Source organism: Poecile atricapillus, chromosome W, assembly GCF_030490865.1.
Source record: "Poecile atricapillus isolate bPoeAtr1 chromosome W, bPoeAtr1.hap1, whole genome shotgun sequence".
Taxonomy (NCBI): Eukaryota; Metazoa; Chordata; class Aves; order Passeriformes; family Paridae; genus Poecile; species Poecile atricapillus.
Genome location: NC_081288.1, coordinates 29,545,072 through 29,573,059, shown reverse-complemented (window position 1 = coordinate 29,573,059; position 27,988 = coordinate 29,545,072). Strand labels below are relative to the sequence as shown.

Here is a 27,988-nt window from a genome sequence, read left to right as displayed (position 1 = left end):
GAGCCTTTGTTTTAAAACACTATAATCTTTAACGGTTTTAGTTTAACCGCCGAAGCCATAGAGAGTGCGGCCCTGGCGCTTGAGGGCGTACACCACGTCCATGGCGGTCACCGTCTTCCTCTTGGCGTGCTCCGTGTAGGTGACGGCGTCGCGGATCACGTTCTCCAGGAACACCTTCAGCACGCCGCGCGTCTCCTCGTAGATCAGCCCCGAGATGCGCTTGACGCCGCCGCGCCGAGCCAGGCGGCGGATGGCCGGCTTGGTGATGCCCTGGATGTTATCGCGGAGCACCTTGCGGTGCCGCTTGGCGCCGCCCTTGCCGAGCCCCTTGCCGCCCTTGCCCCTGCCAGACATCGCACCACCCACCACAACTCTGCTCTGCGCGCCAGTGCCCGCCCCCAGCTGCACTTTATTCCCCGCGAGCCGACCTGGTTGAAGACTGCAGCAGCAGGCGGGGTCTCGCGTCCTCTCCCCGCCCGCCGCCCCCCTGCTCCTCCTCTCGCGAGGCTTCCGGGGAGACTCGGCCCAGGCGCTTTCCTGGCCGTGCCCTCCCCCGCTCTCCGCCCCCTCCTCCTTCTGCTGCTCCCCTATCCCGGCCCGGCCGTGTCCCCGGGCCGTGCCGGCGCTCCGGGAGCTCTGGGTCTCGGCCGGTGCCAGGAGCAGGGGCTGCGGTGCCCTCTTCCGGCACCCCCTTCCCTTCCCCGCTGGTCTGCGGCAAAATCCTACCAATGCGGGCACTCGGCCGGCGCTCCCGCCCCTTCGCTGCTCTCTGCCCCCCTATCCCGGCTTCTGCTTTTCCTTTGGACGTTTCGAGTGTTCCTTTTTAATTTTTTTGGTTATTAGAATTTGGCTGCGTAGACATCTTCTTCGGGAAAAATTATATAATGTCTGCTAACCTTGTCCTATGCGACCTACAGCTTCTTTCTGTTACGTTGTTCTTTTTGTTTCAAATAAGAGGGGAAGGAAACGCTGAAGCCGTGTCGTAGCTAGACGATTTTCACTTTTTTTTTTTTTTCACTTTTTTTTTTTTTAATGTAATGTCGAATTTCCCTAGAGATTATTAAAGCTCGAACAGTTCTGTGGCCTGTGGGTTTTTTATTTGGCTTCGTTTGTTTATGTGTTTCTTTGCCTGGAAACCCAAGTGCACTCCCGTGCTAACATGTACATTATTATCTGTCATACCTTATACCTATCTAGCATCATTTTAACTATTTCTAGGAAAGCTCAGAGCCTAGATGATTTTAAAAGAACAGATTGTAAGGAAGAATCAGCAACATTTTCTGGGAATGCTTCTGTGAAAAACGAGGTTCACATGTTTTTTTATAGAATTTTAAAGTTTAATAAAAAAGAGAATTAGGAGCTAATAATAAAGTATACAGATACAGCTGGGTGTCTCTGCATTCAGCCAAGAGAGTACACTTTATTAACAAAGGATTGTCCCTTAAAAACAGAACCTTAATACATATCCATAAATTCTCATACATGTTCATACATTCTTCTTAGGATCTTTGGTGTTCTTCTGTTTAGTTTTCTCTTGCCCCCTTCCCAATAGATCAGTCTTCTAGGTGCCATCGAGATTTACATTCCCTGATACCAGAAATGCAATAAATTCCTCCCCCAGAGCTCTGGTCACTGCTGTCTTCATCTGGATAAGATAGTTTACGAATGCAGGGGGGTCTCCAGCTATCTTTTTCAGTTTTTTAGTTATACAAACAAAAGTAGTTTTTGTTTTAATACTATGCCATAGCTCAACATATATGTATATTATACTACTATTTCTAAGTTTCATCAGTAACAGAAATAGAAGGAACTAGATTAATATAACAAGTTTTCTAACCTTATACATATAACATTCATTTTAATATTTGAGAAAAGCCAACAATATAATTAGTATCTATAACATTTCCTACTAGGGAAGTAGGAGACTTGTTCTTGTTCCGCACTGTAGTGGAAGCGAAGGACTATTTCAAGTTTCACACACACATTTTTCGGTTATCTCCTTCTTAAACATGCACCATTTAAAATAGGAACACCACTCACCTTTTTAACTGTCAATGCTAAACTACAGATCAATGTTCTAGTACTACCAAGTTTCCTGGATTAAGGCAGAGTTGCATAAACTAATAGCTTTTTCCTTTCTGACACAGATACTCTAATTTATATTGAGATTCAATTCAATTTCATGATTAAAAACATTTGGGACCGCTTGGCATTTTACGTAATAGCAAAAATTTTCACAAGTTTCTATTGATTTTTGGTAATAATAAATAATCTTTATAGTTAATAGAGGAATATTAGCATAGAAATAAGTCTTCAAGAAGTGTGAAAAGAAGAATTTCCCAAAGAACCTTTTAGGGTTTTTATTTTGGTGTGGTTTCTGTTTTAATTTGCATTTGGTCTTCATATTCTGAGAACTCATAGCATTATAAAAAATATTTTCAGTGGCAAATTTTATGCAACTTCTTTGAAAAAGAGAAGAAAAAGAATGTGCTGCCATAACAATGCCCTTATGCCCCAGCATCCTTAATTCTTACGATTGACTCTCACATTTTAGGCTAAGAAATTTATGTCCTTCCTTACCTCCTCTTGCTTATCCTGTCAAAAGCATGGCAGATACATGTTCAAAAAGGAATTTGCTGGCTTTTTTGTAAGATAGATTTATCCAAACCCAGGAACATAATGAAACAATTCTGTGTTTGGGTTCATTGGTTTGTTTACTTGCTTGTTTTAATATCTGTGGTTATCTTTTAGCTCTTTTTCTATTTCCCACTCCAGCAGACAACTTTGTTCAAAAGTCTTCAGCCTTCTTTTATGAAGCTGTAAGTCTACTGATAGAACCTATTTTATAACTTAGGCAACTGCGTGTTTTGGAATTGTGACTCCGGCACTTAGGGATGTATCATAGTTGAATTGATTTTTATTCTTCCCTAACATGAGGCCCTCTTGGCTTTCCTAATTGATCACTTTCTTACAAGCACCACTAGCCAACTTTTTACTTAATTCCTGCATTTAAATTGAAGTCTTCTATGGGAAAGTGATTGATCCATTAGCATGTGTATGACACCTTCCAGTCACATGAGCCTGTTACATTTAGAAAGCAAAAAACAAAGGAGGATAAAAAGTACTCTTAAACATTATTTATAATGTGTTTAAAAAAACTGAACCAGCCCCACCTCCTAAACTGTTGAGGACAGAAAGTTTAAGGACTTGAAGTGTTCTTAAAATACAACATATACAGGTGCTTGCAAAATACTGTGTATTATGAAATACTTCTGATGTAGTCTTACAGCAATGCATTTCAGGGGCATTAAACTTAATTAATTTAAGAAAAAAATTATAAGGATGTTAAGAACTTCCTATTCTTCCCATTTAAAGATCCCAGTTACAGATAACAGCAAGGACTGGCCTGGAAATGCTGCTGACTCTCTTAGTTTTCAAACATTGGATGCAGTGCTGGGGGTGACACTTTTGTTCTGGAAAAATTTCTGTTATATTGGCCTAGACTGAAAATACCAGAGGAGCCTGAGAGTGACAAGTGTTGGCAACACCTCCATTTCTCTTTGGTGTCTGCATAGTTACTGCTCTTAAAGTTTTAAATGCATCTCTCCTGGAAGTAGACTAGTCCATATCCATATAATGATGTTAATTTTTTCCAAAAACATTCCTTTTTCCTAAAAACAAAACAACAACAAGCTGTCAGATGAGTCTGCCTGGGAGAACTGATGGGAAGATCAAAAGTGGCCCAAATAAGGAAAATAACATTCAATTTTAGCAAACAACATCACACTTAATTTAGGAAAAATGAGGGGAAGAAAACTTTTCTTAATTTTCTATTTGAAAAAGTAACTAACTTGAATTGCAGCTGGCCCTGTTTGTTATTTAGAAGTCTTCAATCTCAGTGTGATAACGATTTTTACAGAGCTAGTTGACTGCAGCAAAGCATTCAGAAATTCTCAAGTGCTATTTATCATTGCGTTGGTGCAGTGGAGATCTTACCTGTTTTTCATATATTAGCAGTAGTCTGAATTAACTCAGGAAACATTCAGACCTCAGCACACTGAATTGACATCTAAAACACACAAAGATTTATGTTTGACTTTTGGCTGTTCCTGAAAAGCTATGTCTCAGAAACACTTCTTGTTTGTTTGTTTTGTTTATTTGTTTTTGGTTTTTTGTGTTTGGTTTTGTTTGGTTTTTTTTGTCATGCTTCTTACATCATGCCTTAGGCTCTAGGTCCTTGTTTTCATTACAACATTGGCATACTGCCCTCAAATCAATGGGATCATATGGAACACTTACTGGAAAGTATATCATGTGCCCTCTGGATCAATTACTTTCCTATTGATGGCATCACAAGTTGAAGCTCTTACAGGCCAAAGTTTTGTATAGCATTAAAGATCTATCTTGATGGATAAGTGCTGTGCTTGGAATAGCATAAAAATAAAAATCCATGGGCAGAGAGAAAGAGGATACTCATAAATACATCAAGTATTCATGGCATGGGGATAGCATGCAGTGAAATGGAAGATCTGCAGAAACAGATTGTGATGAGCAAGAATAAAATGTGGAGAGAGAAGCAATAAGGACACAGACGATATATAATTGGGTATATTAATATCTCAACTACATTATCCTCCACATGAGAACAGAGGACAGCACCACAGAGTACAGACTTGGCTGATGTGTAAAGACAAAGTGATCAAACCCATTAAAAAAGCATCTTCACGTTAATGGAGTAGCAAAACCTCACAATGCTTAAGGGAAAAGAACATGAAGGACTGGGAAACAGATATGGAACTGAACATTGTCAATACATGTAAACTTGTGAAAGCATCACAGGTGACCCAGATGAGAAAGGTGAGGAGGAAGAAGTGTTGGGGTGTGGAGAGAGCCCACAGCAGGATGAGGGGCGGATGAGAGAGTTAACAGAAAGAAGAAGCCAGCAGGATTCTTGTGTGTCTGTGAGAAGAAGAAAAAGAAGATAAAGGTAGAGGAAAACAAGGAACATCTGTGCTGAGAAAAACACCATGGAAAAACAAAATCTATCTGTATTTTGGATTTTTGGGGATACTTTCTCAAAACAGCGCTGCCACCAATGGACTTGAGGGGTGGTGTGGTGATGGCAAATTAAATGGGGTGCACCATGGGGTCAGAAGGGTATAAAAATGCTGCGTATGGGCACAATAATGGCTTGGATGAAGTTTCTGACAGATCTGCTTTGTGTCACGTGTACTCTCACAGCAACATTGGGGCAGTGCCACGCTCACCTCAGCAGGTCTTTGGTGGCACCAGTGTCTCTGGAGCCAAACTTAAAAGCATCTTTAGGCTGTGATGCAGGGCACCATAGGTGGCACAGACGAAACCAGTGTGGAGTGAGCAAGGTTGGGGCATGGCTTTTACCACCCCAATGTCCCTGGAGCTGCAGGATTTGTTTTGCTGAACCCTATCAGTCATCACAGACTGGGGGCTGAGGCCCCCAGCCAGATGGGCTTGCATTTTTAATGTGCAAACTGGTTTAATTCAAGCTCAGTTTGCATTGTTTTTATATATCAATGTTCCTTTAGTTTGTTGTTTTTATTACTAAAAACTGGTATTGCCATAACAATTTAACTGACAACAGAGCTTTCCATCCTGTGTTACTCCACAGTATTATACAGGACATTTTCATTAACTGTTTTCTCCATATTCTCATGATATATTAAGTAGTTTAGCATTCATGGCTGGAGTGCTTACAGCATTAGGCCACAAGAGCTGACCAAAATAAAAGGTTTTTTTTAAAAGCTAATGTTGCTAATGTTCAACTAGCCCAAAGCAGAATGAAAAAGGTAAGGAAGGACCAAGGAAACAACTCCAAGAATTGAGGTAATGTCAGATGAAAAAAATCCCAAAAACCCCACAAAACCAAAGAAAGAGACAACTGACCAGAAGCTACTGATGAACCTGGGAGTTGAGTGCTGGGTAGCCTGAATGGGATTGAAGGTTAATTTTTGGTGTAGTGCTCACTCTGCAGATCCACCCAGCTCAAGCTGTAACCTGAGAACTGAAAAAAAGACAAATTGGAAACCTTTCATTTGGAAAATTAATCATTGTTGCATTAATCAGCAGGATCCTAGGATTAGACCCTGTTATTGCAGCCAATGTAATTAATTCCGTAATACGAGTAGCTGACAAAATACTTCATAATATATAATATAAAATCTTAATAAGTGTTCAAAGTGTTGTGACAACGTTGTTTGCACATCTACAACCTGACAGATGCTGATACCCAGCTCGAAGATGCAACGAAGACTTGAAAGTGGGAGAGAAGAGAGGCAATGATGCAGCAGGGCAGTTCTGACCAGGCCTGTAGGAGATCTGTGGCTGGCCAAGTTCAAACTCCACTGCTGCTGGTTACTGAAGGCTGTAACCAACAGGTGATTCAGATTGTAAAGAAGCCCACAAGAGGGATTTGCAGATGAAAACATGTTTAGGACCTCTCTTTGCACACTGGCTTGCATGGAAACCACTTTTACAAAATATTTACATTACAATAGTTAATTCATAATAGAAACTTCCTTTCATATGGGTATATATCTGTTCAGATTTTTTCAGAACCTAATAGCCATCAAGTAGGAGAGATTCAAATGTTTTTCTTCTAGAAAGATGCTGTCATCAGACTTTTTATGTATTTGGATGAAATGAAGTATTTGCCAGTAGCTATCCTCTATTTTACCCATTGGACTGATAAGAAGATTCTTCTGAGCCATGATTTTAATTTGAGCCAGTTGATCCATGGAGGATGGCTGAAGGGCAAGCTACAGTCCTAGCCTAATACCTTGCTGAGCATCAAAAATCACCTGCAAAAGCATCTTGATTACCAATAGCAACTCTCAAGGCAATCCTCAGCTGGTCAGCACAGAGGTCTTGCTCACATCCAGCTTTGATGTGGCAGCATTCTTTTATCTCAGACTCCCCTGCAAAAAGCAAAGAAATGCAGCTGAACCTTGCTGGAACCTGAGGAACCTCCACTTTTATTCTCACTCAGATTTAGGGAATCTTGCACTTAGTCACCTGTGCCTACATGCCACCTGTTTCCTGTGTATTACACCCCAAAACTACTTCAGACTCAAGTTTATATAAGCCCTGAAAAAATAAAAAGCATTGCACATCTTTCTTTTTCAGCAGATGAAGTGTTAGGGTTTCATTAAAATTCAAGCATGTAAAACTCTCTGACTGAATCCAAATAATACTTAAATTAGTAAAACATTATGGGGTCTTCAAAAGACTGGAGGAAAATGACAAGAGATTAAGGCAAATAAAACCTGTTTCCCTGTCTCACTGCTCAAAAATAATTTGTTTCTTGAACATGAAAAAAAAATTTCTGATATTGCTGAAATCAAGTACTCTGACCAATAGCTTATTTAAGATACTAGATATCACGTAACTTCTAAATAAACTATTGATAAGTTATTTTACTTGATTTTTAATTTTTTTATTATAAGCAGATCCAAACATGTCCTGGTAAACATATCTTTGGCCATCTCAGTAAAATGAAATGAGCTAGCTTTCAGTAAAATTCATTTCTGCAATCCTGGTGGTAAGCTACGGGAATTAAAAAATCTGTTTGTAAAAATGCAAATCCTACATAAATGAACAAATCTGGGGAATGAAAAAATCACAGCAGAGACTTCCTAATTCCCAAAGCACTACTCCCGATTCCTTCCCCCCTCTTTTAACCCTCCGAGGTTCAGAAACAGAAAATGGCTGAAAGTGAGAAAAACAGAGGAAAGAAAATGGTGTCGAGGCACTGGATTGGTCAGATTTTGCTGCAGAGTCCAAGTTCCTGACACAGAGAAAGAAATATTCCTAAAATGAAGCTTATCAGCAATTAAGAGTAAATTAAGAGTCTTACAATCTTAGGCTTTCCAGGAGAAATATTTCCTCTAGGCATTTCTCAGTGGCTCTTTATTTCCTTGTTTAAATGAAGGTTGTGTCTAACTCAATCCAACCGCTTCTTAAAGCCACAGCTTTAAGATTTTACAGGTTTGTAGCATCGAAAAGCCAAAGGGACACAACTTGCAATAATTTAATGGAACAGCAGGCTCCTTAAATTACATAAAACTACCTGCAGTATTAATGGATATAAAGGTGCCAAAAAGTCAGAAATAATTTTAGAAAAGTACATTTCTCAGGCAACAACAGATCTATTTCCTAGGAGAGCAAAGGGGCGTGTGTGTGACTGAATTCACAGTCAGAGAGAAATCCGTTTTCCAGGTAGGTTCACAAAAATCAGAACACAATGAATAGGGAAGAGCCTCCATTTAAAAATTATTCTGGACACGCCACGTTTTAAAGCAGAGATACTTATTGGAAAGCACTTGGTCTGTGCTTTAACAAGCACAAATTCTTATTAAAAATAAATCTTTAACAAATCTTTTTGAGAGCCTCAGTAAAGACAGAAAATTTATGCAAGCCAAAATCTCTAAAAATTAAAGATGCCACACGTGTGGTCCTAGACAAGACATCAGCAAGGAGCAGAGTACTTGGAAAAGGGACTCAGAATCAGAAAACTTCCTTACCTCCACCTTACATTCCATACAAACACCATCCCCTCCAACTTCAAAAGTACATGCATCTCGGATATAAATAGTAATGCTTGAGAGGGGCTGAAAATGTCCGCAGGACATCACTCACGACCAGGATTGATAAAACACTGAGAAAAACTACCGCCAGTGCTTCCAGGGAAGTCAGGAAAGGAGTTTTTGCGCCTTCAGGAACAAAGTAAATTCCACGCGCCCTCCCAAAAACAAGAGCGAGGGGAAATACAACGTTGCAGAATAAAGCAAAAAAACTGAAAAACGGTAGAGGAACAAAGGCAGAAAAGCATTCACAATACACAAGAGGCATTTAGAGAGCGTTTAACAACTCAAATCATGAGAGCGGGATCCTACAAGTTTCTTCCCTTACGAGCAGTTTGAACAAATGATTTTAAGACACGCTAAGAGGCAAAACCCACCCATCTTTTAAGCATTGTCCCTTTCACAACAGTAGATTGTTTCACAAATACAAAATTACATGAGAAAAACGACATAGAAAGCATTTACCCTGAAAGAAAACTGGTTTTAGCAAAACCCCTATAAAAGAACTGCACTGGTTTTGTGAAAGTCGAGATCTAAATCTTACAAAATAGGACAAACACTAAGCATTGTATGTTTAGTACTTACTTAACACGGTAGATCTTGACTGCAAGGCCACCCAAAAAACTTCCTACCGCTATTAAGGAATTTACAGCCCTTTAGTGACGTTGTGGTGGCTCTTAAAAGAGCCTTTGGGTTTTCGATGGTCTCAAATTTCCGCTAGCCAACAGCTTATGCGCGCTCGCCGCGGATGCGGCGGGCCAGCTGGATGTCCTTGGGCATGATGGTGACGCGCTTGGCGTGGATGGCGCACAGGTTGGTGTCCTCGAAGAGCCCCACCAGGTAGGCCTCGCTGGCCTCCTGCAGCGCCATGACGGCCGAGCTCTGGAAGCGCAGGTCCGTCTTGAAGTCCTGCGCGATCTCGCGCACCAGGCGCTGGAAGGGCAGCTTGCGGATCAGCAGCTCCGTCGACTTCTGGTAGCGCCGGATCTCGCGCAGCGCCACCGTGCCGGGCCGGTAGCGGTGCGGCTTCTTGACACCGCCCGTGGCCGGCGCGCTCTTGCGGGCAGCCTTGGTGGCCAGCTGCTTGCGGGGCGCCTTCCCGCCCGTCGACTTACGCGCTGTCTGCTTCGTGCGCGCCATGTTCCGCAGAAGAGCCCTGGCCGCGGAGTAGTAGAACACTGCGCGGGCAGCGGCCACGGGACCGCTATTTATGGGCAGCAACGCGCTGTGATTGGCCAGCGCCAGGGGACGGCTGCCATTGGCCACGGGGCACAGTTTGAAAATCCCGCGCGCTGAGGGGAAGGGGGGGGCGGATGGGGACGGGCGGGAGCCGCTGCTGCTTCCCGCTCCGCATCGCCCCCTCCCTCCCAGCCTCCCTCTCAGCCTCCCTCCCTTCTCTCTCTCCCTCTCTCCCTCTCCCCCTCTCCCTCCCTCCCTCCCTCCCTCCCTCCCTCCCTCCCTCCCTCCACGGGTGAAGCCGCTCTCCCTTTTCTCTCATCCCTCAGCTCCGCTCTGCCGAGCGGGGCTGCTGACATCCCGGAGCACTCTCACAGCTGCAGCCCACTAGCAGACATGGAGTTCTTACTCTGGCTCCGCAGTAGTTTTCTCGCGGCCTCTGCCCGGGACGACCAAGATTTAACCCCCTTTATGTAAATGGCGTTTACCGAAATACAGCCTTCCTTGCGCGTCCCGAGCTACCTGAGCTTCGTTAAAGCCCTCATCTTCGCTTTTTTATTTTTTTAATTTTTATTTTTTTCTCCTAGAGTCTCATATTTACTTGTAATTTCCTATTGTGTTGTCGCTTAGGGATTTCTTCTGCCGCGGTTCCACATTATTGTAGTACAGCACTTCCTTATGAAATCTCTAGGACTTAAAGAATTATGCTGTTCTCTATACCATTTTGTATCTGCTGTGCTCGCTGCCATAGGTTTCACTAAACCGCGTCTTTTAATTATTACAGACTAATCCCCAGTTTTCCGGGTAAACAAGCCACTTTGGCTTACGGCCAAGTCACTTCAGAATGACATCTTCTATTTAAAGTGGGCAACAAACTGTCATTGTCAATAATTAGAACAAGTGCGCTAAAACGAAAAGAAACCTTTAATAGCTTTAAAACTCATTAGGCGCTTAACATGCTTTTTATAGACCTGTGGGACCAGCTGTCAGAAAAAGACAGACAAAACGACCCAAATCTTTCCGAATACTTAAGCAGGATAAACATTTTCCCCTCATCTTTTAACAGCATGTTCTAACCCAGGAACTACCAGACATAAGCATCACTCACCGAAAAGAATCAAGTGTGATCGACTCTTTTACTGAAAATGTGGGTGGCTCTTAAAAGAGCCTTTGGGTTGAGAGTGACGGTCCGAGACGCCCTACTTGGAGCTGGTGTACTTGGTGACAGCCTTGGTGCCCTCGGACACGGCGTGCTTGGCCAGCTCGCCGGGCAGCAGCAGCCGCACGGCCGTCTGGATCTCCCGCGACGTGATGGTGGAGCGCTTGTTGTAGTGCGCCAGGCGCGACGCCTCGCCGGCGATGCGCTCGAAGATGTCGTTGACGAAGGAGTTCATGATGCCCATGGCCTTGGACGAGATGCCCGTGTCGGGGTGCACCTGCTTCAGCACCTTGTACACGTAGATCGAGTAGCTCTCTTTCCTAGTCTTTCTACGCTTCTTGTCACCTTTCTTTTGAGTCTTGGTGACAGCCTTCTTAGAGCCCTTCTTGGGAGCAGGAGCGGATTTAGCTGGTTCCGGCATTTTAGGGGTCTGTCAATACCTGGCTGCCGCAGGAACGACGTAGGTACAAAAGCGGAGTCCCCCCCTTATTTATAGGGACGGTATGCAAATGAGATGACTCAATGCTGTCCTTTTCCATTGGACAACTCCTATCCGTGACGTCAAATAGACAGCCTCTTCCATTGGTCGACTTTATCATCTGCATTCTCATTGGATAAATTCACAATCCTTGTCTGAACCAATCAGAAGTCCAAGCGGACCTCGGAAGGAAGGTATAAAAGGGCAGAGTGAAAGCTCTTAGAGCATTTATCCTTTTTCACGGCGCTTTCGTAACTTTTGTTCAGCTTTTTTGGCTCGCTCGGTTTCCTCTGCATTTCCAGCGATGTCCGGGCGCGGGAAGCAGGGCGGGAAGGCGCGCGCCAAGGCCAAGTCGCGCTCGTCGCGGGCCGGGCTGCAGTTCCCCGTGGGCCGCGTGCACCGGCTGCTGCGCAAGGGCAACTACGCGGAGCGCGTGGGCGCCGGCGCCCCGGTGTACCTGGCGGCCGTGCTGGAGTACCTGACGGCCGAGATCCTGGAGCTGGCGGGCAACGCGGCCCGCGACAACAAGAAGACGCGCATCATCCCCCGCCACCTGCAGCTCGCCATCCGCAACGACGAGGAGCTCAACAAGCTGCTGGGCAAGGTGACCATCGCGCAGGGCGGCGTGCTGCCCAACATCCAGGCCGTGCTGCTGCCCAAGAAGACCGACAGCCACAAGGCTAAAGCCAAGTAAATCTCATCTGACAAACAACCCAAAGGCTCTTTTCAGAGCCACCCACGTTTTCCTAGAAAGAGCAGGAACGCTTGAACCCCGGAATACGTGATATGTCAATGTACTTAGAAACTTGAAATCTCCCGGGGGGGGGGGGGGCGGGGTGTGCTTCTAAAATGTTATGTATCTTTGCATTTTACCTTGGTGATCTGTAGCTTCCTGCCTTTTTTATCTTGGAAGTTACGGTACTTATGTAAGCGTGCGTCAGTTCCTGTTTTTGGAAAAAAAAAAAAATCTCAATAAAAGGTAGCGGTTGTGACTGATGAAGTCGGTCACCGCTGTGTGGATTAAGAAGAGATGTGAACTCTGCGAGGGTGCTCTCGCTGCCTCCCGGCGCTTCCCGGGGATGAAGCGCCTCTCACCCCGGGGGAGGGAGGAAGGACGGGGCGGGTTCGGGGCCTCCCCCGGCCAATCCGGCTGGAGCGCGCGGCCTTCAAACCTCGGGGGGACCGGGGCATCTCCCCGCGGGCCCGGCTGCCCTGGGATCCGGCTGGAAGAGGGGTTCCAGTGCCTTGTGAGCAGCCCTTGCTGTGGTTTTCTGCTTTCTGAGGTTCTCTTTTTTTCTCTTTTGCAACTCCGAGCTTCCGGGCAATAATAAGAAAAGCGTAAGTACTTCCCTGGGGGGCAGATCCGGAGGGTTTGCAAAAGGCAGCATCAGGTGAAAGAAGTGATGGTGACCGCAGTTTGCAGAACTGGCTCGTGTGAGAGCTCATGTAGAAGCAGTACGGAAAGTCACATGTACCGGGGAAGGGAGTCATCGTGTACTAGTCTGGACTGGAAATGATGTTTTAATTCCTTCATCCTGACAGGCGTGAGTAATGTTTAAAAGCGCTCCTGCTGTTTTTCTGCAAACGTTTCCTTTGTTTATCCAGTATGGTCTCCTAGGTACTGCTGCCTTTGGCTTCGCTGAGCTATTCGGTAACACTTTTTTGGATTTGGTAGCCTTAGCTGTCCTTTTTGGGGCCCTTGGTCGCTACGGCTGCCTGGGCCCGCTTGACTGCGGGAGCTCCTTGCACCCCGAGAACCGGGGCACGGCCTTGCCTATGGGAAAGCTGCGGTGGTTAAAGCTGCCGGCCACTGCACCCCTCTCCCTGGGGTGCCAGGGACTTAGAAATCACGACAATGCTCCAGGGGTCGGGATTTACAGGGAGGAGCTTCTCCGCCATTGGTGCCTCGGAGCGGCCGCACTGCTGGGAGACGGCGACAGCTCCCCTCACTTTCCTCTGAACAGGTTAAATTCTGGGTTTTTCCCCTTCCCCCCACCACTGTAAAGAACACCCCGTCCCCTCCTTTGTTAGAATAGATGTAGGTAAATGACGCTTTAGGTTTTCTTTCCGTTCAGTAATGTTTTATGCTGAAAACTCCCCGAAGGGAAGGCAGGAATGCAACGCCGGGAGCCTCGGAACGAGGCTGCCTAAGGGCTGGGGAGGGGGTTTTCTTTGTTCTTTAAAATCCTCCCTTGAGAACGACGGTGAGGAAAACTCTGCTTTTTTGCCCTTTTTATTTTGTTTTGTTTTTTTCCTCTTTATTTTTTATATTTTTTTTTTTTTTTCTTTTCAGTGTTCTGCCTCAGGAGGCGGAGGAGTGAGTCACTGGGGCGTTCTGTTAATGGAAAATGTTTTTCAAGCAGAGGGAGATAACGTGGGAGTGCCCGGCTGAAGTCTTGCTTGGAAACAAGATGAGAATCTCGGCTCTGTTTCTAAGCGGTGTATGATTCTTAAACAATTTCCAGTTTGAGTTGTTTTCCATTGAATGTGTCTGGTTGGTTTTTTTTTTTCTTTTTGTTTTTTTTTTTGTGTTTTTTTTTTTCTTGTTTGTTATTTTGGCTTCTCTTTTCATTCCCAAAACAGGAAGAGGACTTTTTATTTTTTTCCCCCCCTCCTTTTTTTAATCATCTCTGTCCTGCTGAAAGAAATTGCACTAGGTATTAATCATCTACCGTTCAAAGCTGGACTTTGAAACAGCAGGAACTGCAGGGCTTTATTAGTAACTATTCTGAAATTTGAGGCTAGAATTAGGCTTAAAACACTTCAGGATTTATTTTTGTTTTGTTTTGTTTTTGTTTCATAATCTCAATTTTGCTGTATTTTGCATATTTGGTAAAATAACCTTCTATTGGTGTATATTTAGTAGAGAAGGAAGAGATTGCATGGGCCTGGAGAAGGGAATTGGTTTGTGCAAGGTTCTGATTGGGCCATTTGAAAATCCTGAAACAGAGGCCTCCCGGGTTTCATTTTTGCCCTTGAAAACACAGCGCGAGGAGGGAGCATTTCTTTTCAAGAGTAATGTTCATATTTCCTTCACAGGCACTTCAGTATTTATGTTCTGCTTCTCTTGGAAATTGCTTATTTTGGTTTTGTTGGTTTTTTCCCTTATTTCTACCCCCTCTCCCCATGTTTTACAAATTATTTGAAAACACATGTATTTTAACAGTTTTCAAATAAGATACGGGTAGATTGCAATCTAGTATAAAGTGTTTGTTGATTTTCTGTTATGTTCGTCACTAAAAACTCGTTAAGCTCAGTAGTGTAATTTATTAAACTCACAATTTCATTCCCTGCCTTTCTAGCCATGTTTCCTTCTTGAGACCTCTCAAGCTTCCTTATACAGAGATTTTTAAATATTGTTGCATCCTCTATGCCACCAACAGGATTTTCATGATGGCTTTAAGTGTATTTTTGTTAGTACAGGAGAACTGATGAGTTCTGAATGCTAAATCCTCTTTTTCTTCACCTTTCTTCAGTTATGCCTGGAATGGTTTTTGTACAATTAATAAATTAATAGTGCATATCTGTGTTTCTCCTGATCACTCATTCACAATTAATGTAGAAAGGTCGTATGTTCTTCTACCTCTGGTAACTGCTTGCTATAAATGAACACCTTCTCTGTCTGCATACCACAGTTAAATAAAAGATTTTTATATATTGAAATAGAAGAGAGAAATTTATTACATGACCTCTTTGAGTATGTGACAAATGAGAGTTCAAAGTGGTGGTTTTTTGAAAGCACAATATTTTATTTTGTTGCAGATGTGGAATTTCCCTTTCCAAATTTAGTTTAATCTATCCAGCCAACCTGAATTCTCAAAAAGGAGGAAGGATTTAGATTTAAGAACGGTGCATCACAGATGCTTTTGGTCATGAAATAAACATTTAATATCATATGACCTTAATACACTTTTGAACCTTGAAGTCCACACAAAATATATTCTTATGCTGTAAAGTACCAGCCTTAACATAGGTAGTGCAGTCTCTCAGATTGCTTGCTCCCAAGTAAATGTTACTTAACCTGTAGTTACCCAATAGCATTTTGTTTTCCATAAAGCAGGGAGCGATAACATGCAAGACAATATTAAAAACAAAAAAACAAAATCAAATTATGCTCAGTTGCAGAAACATTCAGAAGGATGCTGAGAATCACGTCTAAAAAAAGTGATGTTATCAAAGAACATTTACTATTAGGCTTTGTCTTAGTAACCATAGAGTGCTGAAAAAATATCCTTGGATATTAATTTTCTCCCAGAAATCTTATTCATGTTTTGGTTTGTTTTTTGCTGATTTGGTTTTGAGGTTTTTTTGTTTGAGTTTTTTTTCGTTTGTTTTATAAGAAGATTATTTATGCTTGATTTTTCTCTAGTGACCTGATTGAGGACAGGATAGAAATACTGTACCAACTCCCTTGGTAGCAAGCAGTCTTCCAAAGTCTTGGGGGGAAGATTTTAATTTTTTCTTTTTTTTTTTTTTTTTTCATAAGGATTTGCTTTAGGCTAGAAATTTTATCAACAATGTAGGCAAGCTAGGTTATTTACCTAGCCCAAACGTGAATGGAATTTACAATGCTATCCCCAGGATGCTCCAGGCTTTTCCTTGTGAAACTTAAATGAAAATTTACATCATCTGGTCTATGCAAAGGTTAAGTTTTAATAGTTCTTTTATTAAGTGACTCTCGAATTCCTTCACTGAAATTTTTAGTTTCTTTAGTATCTTTCTGCAACCTTACATAGCATACCCAAATAAAATACAGTTAGAACATCTTACAAATCTGGTGTTATTCTATATAAATAATTTGAATAACACCTTTAGTATTAGTGATTTACTTAAACACTTAAACCCAGACCTGCTTAGACACCAAAAGCCCTTTTTAAAGAATGAGTTACTGTTTATTTCTCTACAATACATAGCACAAGGTCAGCTTAGGCTTTGGTGAATATGTAAGAAATTTAATTGTCTCCATTGACACAGGTTTGAGAACATTGCTGCTGACCGGGATGTTTGGGTCAAAGGGGGAGCCAATTGCAGCTTATTGAACGGCGGTAGAAAACCGCGTTTGGTTGCACAAGAGATGCTTTGAGCGCGTCTGTCACGGGCAGGGGAGCGGATTGCCGTGGAGCCCAGCTAAAGGCCGGGCTGTTCTCCCTCTGTGCCATCGCTGCGGCTCGGCCGGGCGGAGCGGCGGCTCCATCGCTCCGGGGCCCGGCGGGGAGCGGGGCCGCAGCACCACCCGCCCGGGCTGCAGCAATTTCCAGCCAATCCTGCCCGGGAAACAGCTTCCCTCCCTCCTCCTCCTTCTCCTCTTCTTCCTTCTCCTCCTCCTCCTTCTCCCTCCCTTACCCTGTGGCTCGCTGTGGTTCCCTTCCCTGCTCGGCTTCCCCAGCCGCGCCCCCCGGTTATTTTCCTTTCCTTCACCCTCAGCCGAAGGAGGTGAATCTGCTGGGCCACAGGGCCATGGGTGACCAGCATCTCTCTCTGACTGCTCTGAAAACCAGCCTGTGCTTTTGGAATGCTTCTAGTGTTCTTTTTATCAAGTGCAAGCTGGTGGTTTTTGACCCCGTTTATTTAATCCCGTGGCTGCTGCCCAGGCTAAAGGGGGAAAAAAAAACCCAACAAGCAAACAAAAGCAAAGGAAACCCTAAACAACCCACCACGAAACCAAAATAACCCAAGGAGCAGTTGGATTTAGGGATAACCAGCAAGACCTGCTGAGGGTTTCTGCATAAGGAGCAGTTGGGATGTTCCAGCTTGCTCTGCTAGAAAATATTATTTCGGTTCTGCAGGTTTCAAAGCTGAGAGAGCAATGGACCATCCTACCTGATAAAATACTTCTATCAGGAGCCCATGATCATTACATCCTTCCCTTCCTCGTGTCCATTCTGTCCTAAAAAACTTGATGCATGGCTGCATGGTACAGAAACACTGCCATAGTAACGAGGCTGATGCAAACAAACATTTTTTTTCCTCTCCAGGAGGCACCTCTGTGTATCACATCTTTGATTGTTTCAGGCCTCTGCACTCTGCATACAAATGACACCTCTTTTCTCATGTAGGGAGAGCTTTCAAATAGAAAATAAATCCTCTTCTTATAGAAGCTACAGGTTTTTCCTGTCATGGGATTCCTCTGTGGCCTTCACAAGTAGTTTCTGAGAGAATCATGAGAATAGCAGCGCAAATCAGGGTGCTGGCAACTGGGAAGCCCAGGAAAAAATATCAGAAATGAAGCACTGGAATAGGAGCGTTTCTGAGGGTAAGTTTTTTGTTTGTTTGTTTGTTTGTGTTTTGGCTGGGGTTGGGGGAACTGGGGGGAGGGAAGGGTAGGGTCAGTGTTTTGCTTGGGAATGTTGGTTTTTGGGGAGGGGATTTTTTAGTTGTTTTGGGTTTGTTGTTTTTATTTTATCTTACGGAAAAAACAAACTTGATCCTTAGGACATGCATGTATTGGAACGGATTGGTTTATGAGCTATTTACCAGCAGTGTTAGGACTTGTGCAAGAAGCTGTGTAGTCCAGAACTGATTTCTGTGAGGAGATGGCACTGATTTCTTCCTTCCACACATCATCTTTCTCTCTGGTTTGAAAAAAGCCTACACAGTAAGGATCCATTTACTTAAGAAAATGAAAGAAAATGCCTATGAAATTCAGGCAGCATTTCTGATACCAGAAATTTTAGGTCGTAACTAATTTTATAATTAGATTAGACTTCACTAAGTTTGATAGATTTAACCACTGACCTCCTTGGTCAGATAAAGATAAGAAAGAACATCTTCAGTCAATAGTGGTCATTGTTCTGAAGGTGTCCTAGTATGCTTAGTAGATAAGCCACTTTGAGCATTAAATCACCTTTATCACTTTTCACAGAAATATCTTTACCTCTTGCAATAGTTTATTTAGAGGCCAGAAATGTGCACATTGTGCTGGGTGGAACTATTTCAAACAATGCTGCAATGGTACAAAGATACAAAATCTTGGTTTATTCTCTGTTTCTCTTCTGGGGGTTCTAGACATTAACTTTCACTGTAGTGCTTCTGAGCATTTAACACGTTTGTTTTATTTATTTGTGCTTTTCAAATGTGGGAAGACTTTTTTTTTTTTTTTTTATTAGGATCAAACCAGAAGATGCAGTAAAGGTGGAAAATGGTGGTGAGACAGTTCTGAAGAGTGAGCTAGGAATCAGGCAAAAGAGGAGGACAGTTCAGTGAAAACTATGGTTGATAAAAAGTAAATAAATGAAAATTCTGAAGTCTATTGTTATTTAATGACACCCAAAACACCCAAAGATAGAGAGCCCAAAATGTTTGTGCAATACAGGCCATGGCAAGTTCCCTGTTGCATAACAGGAAAACAAATAATTATTTTGTTCCTCACCAAAAGGATGGTTGGATTTGCCATTTGATCACCCAAATCATTAGGATCCAGAAGTCTGAGTCCACATGTCTATGGGCAGTGAAGTTCCCCTTAATTCCTAATCCTGTGTGTGAGTGTAGACTGCTAATTGCTGAAGGACCTTGTAGCCACAAGAAATTCATACAGAATAGAAGCAGCAGTGCATAGTGTTAATAAGATCAATATTTAATTACTATATTTACATAGAAAAATTAATAAGAGGGAAAAAAAGTTATTACCTCATAAATGACTGGTAACTCTCTTTCTCCTGTGTGGTGTTGTTTTGGATTTTATGTTTGTTTATTTTCAGCTTAAATTGTCCTTTGTCTGTGTCTCTGAATTTGGGGATAACCAGCAAGATCCACTGAGGGTTTCTGCATAAACACATCAATGCATAAAAAGAGAATGCTTTTAAGCACCGTAGCTGAAAAGAACATATATTATTTTAATGTGATTTTTAATGCTCTGTCAGAGATGGACTCCACTGGGACTGGACATGTGATCCATGCTGGTGTCCAGCTTTGCCTAGAGGAGTGCAACTCTAAGGGTATCGGCTCTGGCCTTGAGCACACAGCTACCTGGATTAGTCCAGGTAAATGAGAATGAAAATTAGGATGAAGCAATTTAGGACGGAGCAATTGGCAGCAATTTAGACACATATTGAGGTGTGAAAGGTGTGATTTCCCTTTATTATGTGGGAATAACCACTGGCCATGCTGAGGGGCCTGTCCTCACTGTCCTGGATCGTGGGATGGGCAGGGATTGACAGCTTGGAGTCTCCATATCAGTAAGGGTGCACAAAGCCTTAATTTTGCTTGTACTGCAACTTTCAAAAATATTTTCTTTTTCTCTCCATGGAATTAGACAACTTCTGTAATGTCTAGTCATGTTGATCATCGCTCTTGGCAACAATCCATCTCTATTTTTAGCTGGGCTTGTACATTTCATATGATACTGCTCTGGGATGCTCATCTCCCTAGGAAGATGATGCAAAAAAAGATTATTCCTTTCTCTCACAAGTATTTCATCTAAATCAAGTTGCACTATCATAAGCTTTTGCTTTAGGATATGAATCAAATCTGTATCTCAAATTTTCAGTATTTCCATCAGAATACTTTTAGCTGATTTAAAAAACACCACAGGGACTTCCTGAGTTAATATTAATTCTCCTAAGGGCATGAAACTACATGTGCTGGCAGATCCACTGAGAGATCAGTAACTCCTTCAGCTCAGCTAAGAGCTTTACTTAAAAGAAAAGCAGATCATTAAAGAAAAAACAAATTTGAAAAATCACATTATCTCAAGAGCCTCTTCATGGGGATGGTTGTCTTTTAGGAAGGACAGGAATGTTGGGAGAAATGTCAGGATGAGAGATTGAAAACAGATGGAGAGGGGAAGATAAGTGCTAAAATCTGCTGACACTCCTAGAGTGGGCAAAGAAGTGGAGTCATTGTCTCACTCATTCCTGCCATCCCCTGTCGCTGTTGGAGCACACGTGACACAAAGCAGATCCATAAGAAACTTCATCCAAGATTTTATTGTGCCTGTACACAGCATTTTTATACCCTTCTGGCCTTATAGTGCACCCCATTTAATTTGCCATCACCACAACACCCCTCAAGTCCATTGGCAGAAGCACTGTTTTGAGAAAGTATCCCCAAAAATCCAAAATACGGATAGATCTTGTTTTTCCATGGTGTTTTTCTCAGCACAGATGTTCCTTGTTTTCCTCTACCTTTATCTTCTTTTTCTTCTCACGGACACACAAGAATCCTGCTGGCTTCTTCTTTCTGTTAACTCTTCCATCTGACCCTCAGCCTGCTGTGGACCCTCTCCAAAATGCCCCAACCTGTTCCTGCCCTGCAGTGTGCCCTGACTGCCTGCCCACATCAGGGGACACAGCTCAGGGCTCTTCCAGCTAATGCAACCCAATCAGGAAAAGCTCTTCTCCTATTGTCTTGATTAACAGGAAAGGATGGATGGATGGATGGATGGATGGATGGATGGATGGATGGATGGATGGATGGATGGATAACAGATAAAAAATTGTAGTCCACATACTCACTTATTGGTTCTGAGTAAAAAAAATAATCCATGTAGATGAACCACCAGGAGTGAAGGATGAACACTGGCCATTAAACATGAGACTGGCCATAAAAGATGTTATATAGAAAATGAAATGTTATTTCAGAATTGAGTGAATTCAAATTTCTTAGAACTCATTTTTTCTTTTCAATAACATTGAAAGGTTTGAGCTCCTGTAAACATGTTGTCTGCTCCTCCTTTTGGTTTAATTTTGTCTATCTTCAGAAGTGTCCTAATACTTCAATAATATACATGCTGTTACTTTATACCCACAGATGTAAGAAAAGTAATACACAAATAAAGTATGCTGAAATATAAACATGAACATTAAGCTACGTGGTGTGGAAAAGATAAATTTGGGTAAGCATTGCTAGGACAACCATGAAATATAGAATATTTCCTCAAATAACCCAAGCACACTCTAATGCATGAATCTATTCTGTGTACTTGTATATTGCTGTCATATCTACAAAGTTTCTATGTAAAATTTGCCATAATGAAAATTCACTCTAAATAATCTGTGGGGTTTATTCCTTTGAAGGTAAGGTATTGCTCAGGAACAAATTACACTGATACCTGTTGCAGTTCTTCATACGAGTTTGTCTTAAGAATACTCAAGAAGTAATGCACCCTTGATAATGGTAAAAAGTTGATTATTTAAAGAGGTCTTACACAGAGAAGATCAAGAAAATATGACTTAAAAGTAAGCAAAGGCTTAATTTAATGGGGAAAATATTAACTGCAAAATAAGCACCACACGAAGAGATCTAGTAATCTAAAAAGCATCAAGAAATAGATTCTAAAAGAGATTGCAACTTTTTGGCAAAATGGCAATTAACACTGAGCAAGTTATGTGAACTGGGCATTTTGCAAGGCAGAATGACTATTCTCATTAAACCACATAAATAAAATTAAATTTTTTAATTGAATATTTTTCAAGAATATTAGCACCTATACATTTGAAATGAAATTAAAGCAAAGCTATAGAGCAGATGTGCCAAAAATAACTTGATTAAAACCAGATATGCCACATGAAAAGGGAAAAATAATTTGTACAGGAGTTCTGAAGAGACCAAAATATAGAATATTTTTATAGAATATTTCATCTGAATATAGATAGAGAGAAAGCTACACTCACCACTGCCAAGGAAAAGGTATGTGATGTCAAATACTAAGAGCAGTAATAGGCAGAGAATAATATGTTTAAAGGTATGGAGAAATTTTACCGAGTTCTCTACTGCATTCTATGTTGTAACCCATAAATGCAGTGACAGTGGGGGAGCAACTGCATATAAATCTTTTCTTTTCCCTTGAATACGTGGAATAATAAATATTGTGCAAAGACTGATTCTAAATGCATTGGTTTTGGCTGGGTTGGAATTATTTTTCTTCACAGTGGTTTTTATGGGGCTAACATAACCTTTTCACATTCAAGAAGAATTGTATGGTAACAGGCATCCATTGGAAATAGGGAAAAGAAGGGGACGATCAAACAAATTGGGAAATACCTGACCAGCAAAAAAAACTAAATCTGTGCACTGCACAGAAGTATAATTGACCAGAAGAAAACTCCTGCTAAGAAAGATGGTATATAGGAACTGTACGGGATAGCATTTACTTGACAATCCTTACAGAACAAAGTAAAAACACCTCAAATATATATTCATGGTAAATTTAAATAATAACTCAGAAAAAGTAAAAGTAGGTGTGCACATGAAAAGCTTGAAGGCTTCCAAGAGTCACTACAGCATAATGGACTCGCAGGGCCAAGAGGAAACTCAGCACAAAGTAACACCTCCATCCCATTTTTTGTGTTCAAAAAGTGATATAATGTGAAGAAAGAAACGGCAAAAGTAAGGCTTTGTTATGCTTCACTAAAGAATAGGAATATGGAAATTATCAAAGACTTGCAACATCTTTAAAAGCGCAGACAGAATGCAGATTTTTTTCATGGGTACATCGCAAAGAGGCACGAATAAGTTCCTTCGTGCCATAAACACAATGCCAAGTGATCATTAACACAGAGATGTGGGACACGGCAACGCTTCCCTTCACAGATAAAAATAATAATAATAAAAAAAAAAGGTGTCTCTTTCGGGGGGGAAAAAAAGAAAAAAATCGGAGCCCATTACCCCCCTTTCTCATCCTTCGGTAGAAAAGGGTGCATTTACCGTAGTAGCGGGAGCACGAGCCGCTCTCTCCCCAGCCCGGCCGGGCCCTTGCTGGGGCGCAGCTCGATGGCGGCGGCGCAGTGCGGGCGGGACGCGGCTCTCCGGGCCCCGCCGCCGCCACGGGCCGATTTTTGCCGCAGTCCCGCGGCCGGCGGGCCCCGCTCGGCTCCCTGCGGGCAGCGAGAGCTCCTCGGGCGGGCGGAGCGCGGCGGGCCCGGGGTGACTCCGCCGGGAGCCGCTCCGGGCCCGGCCGCCTTTGGGCTCCCGGGGGCGGGGCCGGGCGCGAGCCGGGAGCGCGCGCGGCCCCGCGGGGAGAGAGGGCGGGAAAGCGGCGGCCCGCGGGGGGAAGGGCGCGCGCAGAGCCCGCCCCGGCGCAGTCCTCAACCAGGTCGGACCCACGGCAATAAAGGGAGGAGCAGGGGGAGAGAAGCGATACTGAGCAGTGCTCGATTGTAGCGGGATCATGTCTGGTAGGGGTAAGGGCGGCAAGGGGCTCGGCAAGGGCGGCGCCAAGCGGCACCGCAAGGTGCTCCGCGATAACATCCAAGGCATCACCAAGCCGGCCATCCGCCGCCTGGCTCGGCGCGGCGGCGTCAAGCGCATCTCGGGGCTGATCTACGAGGAGACGCGCGGCGTGCTGAAGGTGTTCCTGGAGAATGTGATCCGCGACGCCGTCACCTACACGGAGCACGCCAAGAGGAAGACGGTCACCGCCATGGACGTGGTGTACGCCCTCAAGCGCCAGGGCCGCACTCTGTACGGCTTCGGCGGCTAAATTCTGTTCCAGTTATAACTTAACAAATTTACAGCTCAAAGGCTCTTCTCAGAGCCACCCACAAATTTCAAAAAAAGAGCTTTATATCACTGTTAGCCTAGCAATTTTGCTATTATGTTCGAGGTCCTTGAAATATACAAAAAAATTCTCTTTCCCGAAACTGATAGCTGTTTCTCCCTACTTCATCCAAAGAAGAAGTAAAATAGCATTTGGGCAGGAGAGTGAATATCTCATCTTTAGTCACAGAACGAAACGGGGACAAGGGGTGTAGCGCTTCCCTGGGGGCTCACGGTGCTATAGGGAAATACTACCCGCCCAACACAGACCCTCTCTCCAAAGGGCAATGGAAGGGACGCACAGGCCAGAAAAAACAGCGGGGGCACATCGGGGGGAACTGCGGTTGCCGTAGCCGCTCTCGCCGCACCAGTTCTTCCGTGACATCCTGGACGGGGAAGGAAGCTCCCGAAATGGCGGCGCTCTCTCTGCCGTTCGGTGGGCGGGACAGAGCGGGAAGAAGAAACAGCCAAGAGCAGCCGGTACCGCCCTAACGACTGCACATCAAAGACGCTGCGAGCCCGCCGCTCCAAAGCCCTGCCCTCCTCCCCCGCCCTGCTTCTGGGGCTGCCTGTCCTCTATGGACCGCTCTCGCCTGCACCCAGCACAGCCCCTGACACCCCTCCTAGCGCCGGCTGCTTTGCACGGTGAACCTCACGATCACCAACACATCCGGGCTGCCGGGGACTGCCAGGGCCGGACACCGCGGCAGACCCGCAACTCCCCCCAGTGACCCCGGAATCGGCACGGCCTCGGCACTGAGCAGTGCTCGGCACGGGCTGGGCTGCCCGTGCCCGCTCCGTCCTAACACAGAGACAACAGCTCTTCCCAGTGACCTTGTGGTGGCTCTTAAAAGAGCCTTTCGGTTTGAAGAAGGGCAGGAGACACCTCAGGCGCGCTCGCCGCGGATGCGGCGGGCCAGCTGGATGTCCTTGGGCATGATGGTGACGCGCTTGGCGTGGATGGCGCACAGGTTGGTGTCCTCGAAGAGCCCCACCAGGTAGGCCTCGCTGGCCTCCTGCAGCGCCATGACGGCCGAGCTCTGGAAGCGCAGGTCCGTCTTGAAGTCCTGCGCGATCTCGCGCACCAGGCGCTGGAAGGGCAGCTTGCGGATCAGCAGCTCCGTCGACTTCTGGTAGCGCCGGATCTCGCGCAGCGCCACCGTGCCGGGCCGGTAGCGGTGCGGCTTCTTGACGCCGCCCGTGGCCGGCGCGCTCTTGCGGGCAGCCTTGGTGGCCAGCTGCTTGCGGGGCGCCTTCCCGCCCGTCGACTTACGCGCTGTCTGCTTCGTGCGCGCCATACCGAACACCCCCCGTGACCCACAACAAAGAGCAGAGAACAACACCAGTGGCCTGGAAAGACGGCTCCCGGCTCTTATTTATATCCAAAGGCTGCCTATGATTGGCTGATGGAAACGGCCGCGCTCAGGGGGACGGTTTGAAAATCGCGCGTTAACCCCTCTAATGCTGAGCCCTGCTCTATAATACCTAGTCCAAAGCAGCCTTTTCTCTTGGTTTTCCCTTTCTTCCGAGGCGATGTTTATACTTATTAACTACTCTTCATAGTTAATAACTCTTCTACTTAAGTTAGATAAAATAGAACTTAATTTTCACAGAATAACAGATAAGACATGTTTGTAGGTAGGTTTGCTTACTGTTGTCTTATTTGCTGTACATACTGGTTACTTTTATTTTCCCATCGTATATTTTTATGGAAGCAGTAATAAAGGAATCGGGTGCTTTGTATGCAACCTGAAGGGAAAAGTCGAGTGGTGGGATTTTTTATTCTGCTTGGGCTTGTTTTTTTCTGTTCTGCTTTCTTGTAGTTTTGGTGAGGGGGTTTATTTCATTTGTGTTGATTTTTTTTCTTTTTTTGTCTTTTTTGTTTGTTTGTTTAGTTTGTTGTGGGGTTTAGGGGGATTGTCTTTCCCTTCAATAAATGCATTATATGTAATTAAACTGCTTAAAATGCGAAGCTGCAAGTACCATTCGGAAACAACTTCGGAAAAATGAAATATTAGAAATAGAAGAGATACTAGTAAAACACTGACACATGTTAATGTTCCTCTAAAAAAAATGAAGCATTACAAGATTTATTTGCGAAGACTGGCTCGGAGCGACTTCATTTAGTACCCAATTAAATTCTCCGTTTCTGTGGCCAATCAGCGGTGGGGAGGCGGGGTCGCCGTCAGGAATAAATAGAGCTCGCAGAGCCGCCTTGCAACTCTCTCGGTCCGGTTGTTGGGAGCAGTTGGGTATGGCGCGCACGAAGCAGACAGCGCGTAAGTCGACGGGCGGGAAGGCGCCCCGCAAGCAGCTGGCTACCAAGGCTGCCCGCAAGAGCGCGCCGGCCACGGGCGGCGTCAAGAAGCCGCACCGCTACCGGCCCGGCACGGTGGCGCTGCGTGAGATCCGGCGCTACCAGAAGTCGACGGAGCTGCTGATCCGCAAGCTGCCCTTCCAGCGCCTGGTGCGCGAGATCGCGCAGGACTTCAAGACGGACCTGCGGTTCCAGAGCTCGGCCGTCATGGCGCTGCAGGAGGCCAGCGAGGCCTACCTGGTGGGGCTCTTCGAGGACACCAACCTGTGCGCCATCCACGCCAAGCGCGTCACCATCATGCCCAAGGACATCCAGCTGGCCCGCCGCATCCGCGGCGAGCGCGCCTGAGGTGTCTCCTACCCTTCTTCAAACCGAAAGGCTCTTTTAAGAGCCACCACAAGGTCACCGGGAAGAGCTGTTGTCTCTGTGTTAGGACGGAGTGGGCACGGGCAGCCCAGCCCGTGCCGAGCACTGCTCAGTGCCGAGGCCGTGCCGATTCCGGGGTCACTGGGGGGAGTGCGGGTCTGCCGCGGTGTCCGGCCCTGGCAGTCCCCGGCAGCCCGGATGTGTTGGTGATCGTGAGGCTCACCGTGCAAAGCAGCCGGCGCTAGGAGGGGTGTCAGGGGCTGTGCTGGGTGCAGGCGAGAGCGGTCCATAGAGGACAGGCAGCCCCAGAAGCAGGGCGGGGGAGGAGGGCAGGGCTTTGGAGCGGCGGGCTCGCAGCGTCTTTGATGTGCAGTCGTTAGGGCGGTACCGGCTGCTCTTGGCTGTTTCTTCTTCCCGCTCTGTCCCGCCCACCGAACGGCAGAGAGAGCGCCGCCATTTCGGGAGCTTCCTTCCCCGTCCAGGATGTCACGGAAGAACTGGTGCGGCGAGAGCGGCTACGGCAACCGCAGTTCCCCCCGATGTGCCCCCGCTTTGTTTTTTTCTGGCCTGTGTATCCCTTCCATTGCCCTTTGGAGAGAGGGTCTGTGTTGAGCGGGTAGTGCTCCGTGGAGGGAAATGGGGAAATCAAGGATGTAACCAGCAGAAATTATTTCCCTATAGCACCGTGAGCCCCCAGGGAAGCGGTACACCCATTGTCCCAGTTTCGTTTTGCGAATAACGACGAGATATCCCCGACTACCCAAAAGCGACTATCCTTCTTTGGAAGGACTGGGGAGAATTAACTCTGGGCTTCTGGGGAACCAGGAGAAACAAAATGCTGTCCTGTTTTTCTAGAACCAGAAAGATCACATAAAAAGCAGCAAGGTAACAATTTAGCGACATAAAGCTCTTTTTTTGAAATTTGTGGGTGGCTCTGAAAAGAGCCTTTGTATTGTAAAAGCGCTGACCTATAGCTAAAACCAAGTTTAGCCGCCGAAGCCGTAGAGAGTGCGGCCCTGGCGCTTGAGGGCATACACCACATCCATAGCGGTCACCGTCTTCCTCTTGGCATGCTCCGTGTAGGTAACAGCGTCGCGGATCACGTTCTCCAGGAACACCTTCAGCACGCCGCGCGTCTCCTCGTAGATCAGCCCCGAGATGCGCTTGACGCCGCCGCGCCGAGCCAGGCGGCGGATGGCCGGCTTGGTGATACCCTGGATGTTATCGCGGAGCACCTTGCGGTGCCGCTTGGCGCCGCCCTTGCCGAGCCCCTTGCCGCCCTTGCCCCTGCCAGACATTATCACGGCTAGTGAAAACCAAACAGAGTATGCCGCGCCTCGCCGGCGCTCCTCTCTTTATTGCCGTGGGTCCGACCTGGTTGAAGACTGCAGCAGCAGGAG

The 27,988-nt window shown here is 45.2% G+C and overlaps 6 protein-coding genes across 12 annotated transcripts; 3 read left to right on the top strand and 3 right to left on the bottom strand.

Annotated features, from left to right (window-relative positions):
• Window positions 1-29: 29 nt before the first annotated feature.
• On the bottom strand, window positions 30-27,942 carry LOC131592381 (uncharacterized). 7 transcript variants are annotated; one of them, XM_058863853.1, is made up of 5 exons: window positions 27,589-27,942; window positions 26,812-26,829; window positions 19,534-19,552; window positions 9,430-9,759; window positions 30-376 (listed from the first exon to the last, which is right to left on the bottom strand). In XM_058863853.1, exons 1-5 carry the CDS (start codon window positions 27,884-27,886, stop codon window positions 43-45), a joined length of 999 nt encoding a protein of 332 aa, XP_058719836.1. In that variant the 5' UTR covers window positions 27,887-27,942; the 3' UTR covers window positions 30-42. The 7 variants fall into 7 exon arrangements, 1 of the variants encoding a protein (XP_058719836.1); XR_009280596.1 differs by lacking the exons at window positions 30-376; window positions 19,534-19,552; window positions 26,812-26,829; window positions 27,589-27,942 and adding exons at window positions 1,391-3,671; window positions 3,997-6,040; window positions 6,837-6,953; window positions 7,892-8,830 and having other exon boundaries at window positions 9,204-9,899; XR_009280595.1 differs by lacking the exons at window positions 30-376; window positions 19,534-19,552; window positions 26,812-26,829; window positions 27,589-27,942 and adding exons at window positions 1,391-3,671; window positions 3,997-6,040; window positions 6,858-6,953; window positions 7,892-8,830 and having other exon boundaries at window positions 9,204-9,899.
• On the bottom strand, window positions 10,912-11,410 carry LOC131592390 (histone H2B 8). The gene has a single exon (XM_058863864.1). The coding sequence runs from the start codon at window positions 11,372-11,374 to the stop codon at window positions 10,994-10,996; it is 381 nt and encodes a 126-aa protein (XP_058719847.1). The 5' UTR covers window positions 11,375-11,410; the 3' UTR covers window positions 10,912-10,993.
• Window positions 11,661-12,468, top strand: LOC131592386 (histone H2A-IV). Its single transcript, XM_058863859.1, has one exon. It carries the CDS (start codon window positions 11,736-11,738, stop codon window positions 12,123-12,125), a length of 390 nt encoding a protein of 129 aa, XP_058719842.1. The 5' UTR covers window positions 11,661-11,735; the 3' UTR covers window positions 12,126-12,468.
• On the top strand, window positions 22,647-23,950 carry LOC131592394 (histone H4). The gene has a single exon (XM_058863869.1). It carries the CDS (start codon window positions 23,538-23,540, stop codon window positions 23,847-23,849), a length of 312 nt encoding a protein of 103 aa, XP_058719852.1. The 5' UTR covers window positions 22,647-23,537; the 3' UTR covers window positions 23,850-23,950.
• On the bottom strand, window positions 24,746-25,708 carry LOC131592384 (histone H3). The gene has a single exon (XM_058863857.1). The coding sequence runs from the start codon at window positions 25,201-25,203 to the stop codon at window positions 24,793-24,795; it is 411 nt and encodes a 136-aa protein (XP_058719840.1). The 5' UTR covers window positions 25,204-25,708; the 3' UTR covers window positions 24,746-24,792.
• On the top strand, window positions 25,715-26,570 carry LOC131592382 (histone H3). The gene has a single exon (XM_058863854.1). The coding sequence runs from the start codon at window positions 26,160-26,162 to the stop codon at window positions 26,568-26,570; it is 411 nt and encodes a 136-aa protein (XP_058719837.1). The 5' UTR covers window positions 25,715-26,159.
• Window positions 27,943-27,988: the final 46 nt, after the last annotated feature.

Excerpts from the sequence above, each read along its gene's own strand:
- LOC131592390 (XM_058863864.1), bottom strand. The coding sequence starts at position 11,374 with ATGCCGGAACCAGCTAAATCCGCTCCTGCTCCCAAGAAGGGCTCTAAG.
- LOC131592386 (XM_058863859.1), top strand. The coding sequence starts at position 11,736 with ATGTCCGGGCGCGGGAAGCAGGGCGGGAAGGCGCGCGCCAAGGCCAAG.
- LOC131592394 (XM_058863869.1), top strand. The coding sequence starts at position 23,538 with ATGTCTGGTAGGGGTAAGGGCGGCAAGGGGCTCGGCAAGGGCGGCGCC.
- LOC131592384 (XM_058863857.1), bottom strand. The coding sequence starts at position 25,203 with ATGGCGCGCACGAAGCAGACAGCGCGTAAGTCGACGGGCGGGAAGGCG.
- LOC131592382 (XM_058863854.1), top strand. The coding sequence starts at position 26,160 with ATGGCGCGCACGAAGCAGACAGCGCGTAAGTCGACGGGCGGGAAGGCG.
- LOC131592381 (XM_058863853.1), bottom strand. The coding sequence starts at position 27,886 with ATGTCTGGCAGGGGCAAGGGCGGCAAGGGGCTCGGCAAGGGCGGCGCC. Across the intron at positions 377-9,429 it reads CTCTTCGAGGACACCAACCT|CAGAGTTGTGGTGGGTGGTG; the intron begins GTGCGCCATCCA and ends TGGCGCGCAGAG.